Source organism: Eufriesea mexicana, unplaced genomic scaffold (assembly GCF_001483705.2).
Source record: "Eufriesea mexicana isolate 0111107269 unplaced genomic scaffold, ASM148370v2 scaffold1844, whole genome shotgun sequence".
NCBI classification, from domain to species: Eukaryota; Metazoa; Arthropoda; class Insecta; order Hymenoptera; family Apidae; genus Eufriesea; species Eufriesea mexicana.
In genome coordinates, this window is record NW_016909945.1 from 85,603 (window position 1) to 94,143 (window position 8,541).

At 37.1% G+C, this 8,541-nt stretch overlaps 1 protein-coding gene across 1 annotated transcript; it reads left to right on the forward strand.

Annotated features, from left to right (window-relative positions):
- Nucleotides 1–249: 249 nt before the first annotated feature.
- LOC108549242 (probable cytochrome P450 6a14) lies at nt 250–3,842 on the forward strand. Its single transcript, XM_017902537.1, has 5 exons — nt 250–588; nt 834–1,356; nt 2,454–2,675; nt 3,042–3,293; nt 3,670–3,842. The coding sequence occupies exons 1-5, from the start codon at nt 250–252 to the stop codon at nt 3,840–3,842; spliced, it is 1,509 nt and encodes a 502-aa protein (XP_017758026.1).
- Nucleotides 3,843–8,541: the final 4,699 nt, after the last annotated feature.

Below are 8,541 nucleotides of genomic sequence, written 5' to 3' on the forward strand. Positions count from 1 at the left end.
CCAATGTTGGTGCCATGCAAACAGTACCGTGTTCTTCGGAGAGGGGAGTAAATAAAAATTCATTGCGATTCCGCCTCTGGACAGAGACAGTGATTGAGATCGAAGTTAAGAAGTAGGATTGTGTTCTCGAGGCACTGATACGTTATTGTTTCTCAAGTTCTGTTCGGAAATAGTGAAGTTAATATTCGTTAATTAATAGTTAATTTTGATAGAAAATTTTGATGATTAACAGTCGACGAGTTATACACGATGACTTGGCCAGTGATTGAGACCGTTGGGCTTGCAGTCACTGTATTGATTCTGTTGTATTATTATTCGAAATCGAAATTAGAGTATTGGCGAAAGCGAGGCGTTAATGGACCAAAGCCGTTACCTTTTCTTGGAAATTACAAGGATGTATTTCTGGGGAAAGCCTCTGTAAGCGACTCTTTCGAAGACGCGTACAATAATTTCAGAGATGAACAGGTGGTAGGAATATATGTTGGACATACTCCACTGTTGGTACTCAGAGATCCGGATATCATAAAGACTGTCCTCATCAAAGATTTCTCCGTATTTGCTGACAGGACGATAAGGACTGTGCGAACGGTATGTAATATTGTATTGTGCATGCTCATACGTAGCAATTGCGTATTAGTATTTCGATCACGTTAACGTGGTGTTTGTAACTGACCTGAGTAATAAGGGGGAACTTATGGTAACCAAGATTGAGTAAATCTATAGCTATGAGGTCTTGACAGTTTTCAAGTAGATTTTTTGAAACTTAGACTCTGTCTAAGTTAATTCCAGTAGAGTTCTCAGGATTCCCAAAAATATCGTTGCATATTTTATAGGTGGAGCCACTATCGGAGCATCTCTTCAGGTTGGAATCAGACAGATGGAGGCCCTTAAGAGCCAAACTTTCGCCTGTCTTCACCTCTGGCAAGCTGAGGGAGATGTTTCACTTGCTGGTAGAGTGCGCGGACCACTTTGGAAAGTACCTGGACAACTTAGTGAAGAAGGGCGAGTTCATCGAGTGCCGTGACATCGCTGCGAAGTACACCACCGACGTGATCGGTTCTTGCGCCTTTGGTATCGAGATAAACTCATTCGCCTCTGAAAACAGCGAGTTCCGCCAGATGGGCAGGAAGGTCTTCCAAACGAATATAAAGTCGATGTTCAGGGACAGATTGAGGGATTTCCCGTGGTTGTTTAAGGTCCTTGGACCATTGACTATCGAGCGAGATATCGTCGAGTTCTTCAAGAGGATCACCACAGAGACTATAGACTACAGGATGAAGAACAACGTCCGTAGATACGATTTTATAGACACTCTGGTGGACCTGAAGCAACATCCGGAGAAACTTGGAGAGAAAGGTAAGATGTTTTTGAATTCTTTTTTTCTTGGGTTTGGGGCTCCAAGTGGAGCTATTTTTAGGAGTCTGTTGGAAATAAAAAAGTGAGGTTATGAGCGTATAACGTTTCGAAACTATAGTCGTTTGGACTCTACAAGTGTCACTATAGAGTTAGTGACAGATAATGGAAGAAAAGTTATTGTGACAATTATAAAAATAGATACATATGATTTTTTCTTTTCTCCAAATCAATTTAGTTAATTTATTATCAACCACGAAGAAATAATATTTTATTTGAATCGAAAAGAATTTTTTATTTAAAATTTCCTATGCAAATTTGATTCAGCTTTGAGTCAAGTGAGTCACCCTGTACTTTGAATTTTATTTCTTACTATAAGATCCATTCTAATGAAAGAAATATAGTATGTGACTACATATGTAATTAAAAGTGAGATATAATGTATGGTATAAATTACATTATTAATGTAATAGTAATAGTGTAATAGTAATAGTGTAAAGTTAATACAAATTTGATTTAAAGTAATCAACAACATACATAATATTTAAAAACAAGATAAAAAGCGAGAAACAAATATGAGAAAAGAAGAATCCAGAGATTCAAAGTTTGAAAATGATGTTACAATTTTTGGAATAATTAATACGATATTGTAATCTGAAATTCGATACTGTTTTGTGAATTTTTCTTTCATTTTCTTCGCGATAAATTTACTCGGGCGAAGATTAAATTGTTAAAATATTATATAATTTATAATAATATAAAAGATTTAAAAATGTAACGAGTAAACAAAATTATCAAAATTGAACAACCTCCAGCTGAAACGCATCAATAACTCGTGTCACATGTTTATCGTGAATTAATTTCTTCTTTTCGGGTTAAATTTGAGAAAGCTAACGCGATCCAACCTAATCAATCAGCTATAGATACTTTAATCTCTTGCTCGTGACAAGTTCCGTCTTTAAAATTGTACAGTCTTTTATTTTCTTATGCGTGAAATATGATTTGTTAGAGATAATGCGATTTGAAGCGAAAAGCAAAGTGTTTATACTGGAAGATAATACATTTTTCTATGCACTCGAAATATAATTTTGTATGTTTAGAGGTAGACGATCTGTTTTTAACGTCGCAAGCCTTCGTTTTCTTTATTGCTGGATTTGAAACATCTTCGCTCACGATTAGTCATGTAATAATCGAGCTTGCAAAGAAGCCATGGATTCAGGAGAAAGCTCGAGCAGAGATTCTGGAAGTTTTGGCAAAAACCAATGGTGTGATCACGTATGACTGCATAAAGGAAATGAAATATTTGGACGCATGTTTCCAAGGTACATTATCCACTATTCAAACAGAGACATTGTTTTGCCATATAGTAAATGGTATCAATTATGCAGTGATAGGTATTATGCAGGAGATAATATCGTTTAAAAAATTTTGAACTCATTCCAATTATAGATGAGGCTTAAAGGGGTTGAATTAACTTTATTTTAATTAAAGAAAATGTTGTTTAATTACGAAATTTGTTTGATTGTTTCTGCATATAAAATTGAGTAAATATAAAATTATTAAGTTACTTTTAAAAATAGATGGAATATGGCAAAATAATTTTTCAATGCAAATTATCTGTTAAATCATTAGTAGTTAGACTTGTCAAATATATTCGAATATCGTCGGTTTTGATTTTTCTTTTATAGAAACATTGAGAAAGTATCCAGTGTTACTGTGGTTGTCGAGGACAGCTTTACAGGATTACACGTTCCCAGGAACAAAAATTAGCATAGAGAAGGGCCAACAGGTGTTCTTACCTGTCCGCGCGATTCAAAGGGATCCGGAAATTTATCCAGATCCAGATGACTTTGATCCTGAGAGATTCAGCGATGAGCAAGTTAAGACCAGACATCCTATGTTATTTTTGCCATTTGGGGATGGACCAAGAAATTGCATAGGTACAGCATGCTTTTCTCTCACTACGTTTTATATCTATTACTTTTATTAATATTGTTATTTCTATTATTTTATATAACCAACTAAATAATAATAATACAATAGTAACAATAAAATACAATAATTATGATGCAGTAATAATAAAACAGTGTTATTTAAAATAACAATATAATTATTATTATATTATTATTATTATATAACAAAATAGCGTTGTAGATTGCATATTCAGTAATATTCTTTGCGAATAATTATTTTCATACTATAATACCATATAATAATAAATACACTTCAATAATAATAAACAAAATATGCATACTAATCTAAAAAATATATACAAATGTATATTCATGGAACACCTTTGAATAATTTTTCTTTTAGGTGCAAGATTTGCAAAATATCAATCAAAGGTGGCACTCATCACTGTCTTATCGAAATTCAAATTGGAGGTGTGCGAGAAAACCTTTAAAGAATACAAAATAGACAAGAAGTCTTTGTTCATCCTGCAACCAACACACGGGTTATACGTGAAGATGAGTAGGCTCGTGGCATAAGTGCTTGTGTTTCACTTATTGCAACCCGGATTTCAATATACAACACAGGTTCTAGCAACAAGGCAACGTTGGAAACTGTGTTGAATGTGTACTGCAACTGTCCTCAAACTGTCCTCAAACTGAGCTTTCGCAAATTTTGTGAGCGCTTATATAATGTTAGTTTTGGGGGGGGGGGGGTGAAGATGACCATTGGCCCTTAGCGACGGTGAGAATGAGTCAATTGTTTTTGGACTCTGAAATAGGTCTGCGTTTATCAGCCAGGTCCTTCTAGTGACTAAGGACCAACGAATCGTTAGTCATCCAACACAGTTAATTGCAGTGGAGATAGAGTATAGTGGATAGTGGAGACAGTGTACATAGCGAAAACGATGGTATTCGTGTTATATACAATTTCCTCCAAATGTCAATTGTCTCCTATAGTTGAGATTCATCTAATTATCGAAGTAGTACTTATTCAGTAATAAATACATTCCATTACGCTTGCATTCTATTAGAACTACATTACCAAACTGTAATAAATAAAAGAAAAGGAATTTTCAGTAAAGAATATCCATATAAATACTTTCCACATTCCTCTTAAGCAGCCCTCTAAATTCATCGTGTCTACCTCTATCTCCCAGCTCACTCTTTCACCTTAAGCCCGGAATTAGTTGGAAAAGTAATGGTAAACGAAAGGTTTGTAAACGATTTTAACAAACGGTCCTCGGGGAACCGCCTTCACATAGCCGTTATTTCTATCATTACACCTAAATCGACCGAGTCACAGGGGTTGCTTCCCCGGAGTAAATCTTTCCTGATACCTTATAGTTTTACAGGGGCAAAGGTCGTTATAGGAAACGGTCATACTGCGATCTACGCGATCCTTCGTGATCTCAATATTTACCCTGTGTCGGATTTCCGCGGTCCCAAGAGATCAGTTCAAGATGGAGGATTCCCTGTCAGCAAATCCGAAGACCCATCTAGTTGCTGTGGGTAGTTCAAGGAACGGCATCGGTAACTCCACGAAGAATCTATTATTGTGTCGTATCGCGTCGCGATCGAAACTCTCGTGTTTCCGACGGGTTGTAAAGCCGTTTCGCGACTACGACACGTGTTGCCCGCCAAATGAATATTGGGCAACTGTTTGAGTTGCACGAGCAGAAAAGACTCGTATCTACGACGTTCGGCGTTTCGAAGGGAACCGTGACGTGTTGCTGATTTGAAGAGAACTGTTCAAGAGGACCGATGTCTCTGATGTTTCGTATGGAAGTCGTTAGAAAGAACCGGTGTCTTTGAGAGCTCGTACGGAAGTGAGCTCCTCGATCTTCTTAAGATCGGCCTTAGGAAAAATCGGGAGCTCGCCAAATATGATTGGCTGATTTTGACCAAGGGCGTTCCCTTGGTTCGCGAATCCGTGACCTTGGAGAAAGGGAAGGTTCCCCCAAAAACCAACGATAGTGGAGGAAACCCTCTCCTCCAAGGTGGGGTACCTGGGGTCCACCCGCGCGCTGGTGACCCCATCGGTCGTTTATTACCCCTAGCGAGGGCCTGAGGCTTCCAACGAGTGCGGACCACGTGGAGCCCTCAGGCCTTTGTCAGCCAAGTCTTAAGAGCCGTCGCCTAACTTCGTTAAATTAGGGATTTCCAGGATTCTCGTGTTCCGCGACACGAGAAGTCAAAGAAAAAAAGGTAAAGCATTCAAACATGCTGAAGGCATGGAGCGGAAAATTCCGATGCCGAATTGTTCGACCCTAAGACCTGGCTGTTGGAAGACCGTAACGGGTCTTCCTTGTTCCACGACGGAACATATTGTGTTCATCGATCGGTCAGTTTCTGCAATATCGAGATACTTTGCTTCCTCTGGATCACGTACACTTACATTTTCTTGCTGCACTATTTAATTTCAAGTAATTTTTGAGTATACACGTAGGGATACCTTTGATTGGCAAATATGAGGAATAAGAAATGGTGTTTTCCCAATGTTTCCAATATATATTTATTACGAGCTAAGAGAGACTTAGGAGTAAAGTAGAGACTGAAAGACTAGACTAATAACTGAACTATGATCACGCAACTAATACTAGCACATCGACTCTTCTTCAAACTCCGTAAAAGGCTGTTCTAGGACAGCCCTTGCACCCTCATTTAACCCTTTATACCCGGGGATTTCTTTGTCACAGAAAAATAGAAATTCGAAGACATTATGTTATAAAGTCGACGATATTTTTAAAACGGTAAATAGGAAATCGTATGCAAATTAAGACGTGGAATTATTTTACCTCGATATTCCACGTATTGTTGAGTAATTTTAGATTTGATGTATTAATTAACATCGATCTTTAGAATGTGGTTAAATGGCGACTGAGAGGCACCTATCGAGTACAAAGAGTTAAACTTATGTCCTGACGTACCCTAAACACTCACAGTCAGACGCCTTTCGCTCTTCATTTGCATACAGTCACTTGATACAATCATAAATGAACCCTAGGCTGCTGTTTATTGCAAATTATCAGCTAGATAGGCCCAAGTGTTGCTTTGCATTCACTCTTAAATTCTAGCATGCCTACATACGTCGTATTACAATTTTTTAAATTCATTACAAATACAAGGTGAACCCTTTAACTAACAACTATAATTGTTTTCATTATTAATAACTTCATTTTTCCTACTTCTTCTTCTTCCAAAGATTTCTTTGTTAATTATATATGATATAATGTGTTAAATTAACATATAAACTGCATATTTATTGTAGGAAAAGTGGCGTGGTCGGTCTTATGTGCAGTAAACGACGGCTCGCGGAATATTCCGCGCTTGGTGATAGTAGACAGTCGCGGGTTTGCGAAATTCCGTGCTTGGTGATAGTAGACTGTCGCGGTCTCGCGGAATATTCCGCGCTTGGATGCAAGTGGGTTATATAAGGGCACATGAGCGTGAAACGAACAGTTCCAAATGTATGAAAGAGATAGTCAGTGTGAAAGGTCATAGCGTCTAGAATGTCTTAAATCAGTTCACAATAAATCATACTTTCATTATCTACCACCGTCCTTTTGCTGCCTCCTAAACAATTTCTACATTACCGATAATTTTCATGATATAATTTATAATCATTTATATAATAATTTTTTATTACAATAGTTCTCTAATAAATAAATAATTGCATATAACTTCTTATTTGTTTGTTAGTTATTTTTAAAGATACGAGGAAGTTTTGTTGACAAAATTATTTATTGTACGGTTCGAATGAGGCCACTGTGTAAATAATGATTAACAACCGTATTATTATAAATAATGTGACAATGGGATAATAACATTTTGATAGGTGGAAATTTAACAAAATTACGAAGTCATCATTACTTTTTCAAGTGGCATGATATACCACTTAATCGATATCGGAATCACAACGGATCATAGGAAGCCCATCATCGGCTGTTTCATCACTGGTAGACATCTTGAAATTTTGAGTCCATCACACCGTTCGGCCACTGTGTATTCTGAACTTAACCTCTTTCTTAGGGTGCACCCCAGAAACTTATTAGGGAGCAATAAACTTTCTTCAGAGGCACTCCATTGTCGACCATTCCTGGGCTTTTAGTAACCTCACTGTAATTGTTACGAGCTTACCACTTCTTATCTCATTCAGCGAACCCTTTTGTAACCGATCAAGGGATAATAATCGGGGATTAAAGAACCTCTCGTGATCGGTAATCGCATTTTTCATCTTTTCAGCTTCCAAGCGATACGTTCCCCTAACGAGTTTTATAAGAAACAAAGCCTCTTTCACTGGGTGCCCGTGATCTATTCTGCGATAGATCACTCTTTTTTTAGATCTACCTTGGATTAATTTCATCTGCCTTTCAATCTTCATTTTGCAGTACGATCATACGTTCTTGCTTTCCGTTTGTTATCGTTCTTCCAATGGAATCGACACGATCAAATACAGCGTTATTGATTTTTCATTTCTCACCAATTTGAAAATTGATAAATTTCAATTTAATAATGTTGGGAGTTTCGTGGAGGAAATAGCCAAACGCACAGGGAAGTAACTGTATTCAGTTGTATAGCAATCTTATTTGTAAGAGGTTTATTATACGATATATAATTAAAACGTATGAGTCCTATTTTTCTTTTTCAATTTGGATGCCGCTATGGGTAGCAATGTATAAATAGTCGTTTTGGTTTCTAACTGAAGACTGTGGAGCTCTGAAAGACGGCAGGCCCTTTTAAGCCCTCAAAACCGACCCCTTGAAGTCCAAAGGTCGGTAATGCCCTGCAACCTTCGACAGACATGTCGTCATCGTTGCATGTGCATAGCTGGCTTCCAACAAATAATAATATTTATATATTTACATATTATCCTAGATCGCGTTTAGAATTCTTCTTCCACGAGTTTGATCGCTAGATTGCCAAAGATTTCCAGCGAATGCGTCGTTGAATTAGTTTAACCCTATTGAACGTTGACAACTCTACTCTCTGAATTTCGGTGGAAGACACCCCTTTTCGCAGTGAACAGCCTATTGTTATTTTGACCCAACATTCTGCAATTTTCTGGATTACCCTTTTCCGGAACTTACAATTCGCTCTTGTGACTTACAAAGAGAATAAGAAATCGTAAGGAATAAATTCGTTTATTGAGAAATTTGATTTACAATTGTTTATTCACAATGTTTTCATAGGCGAAAAAATAGTTGACCCTATAATGATATATATATATATATATATA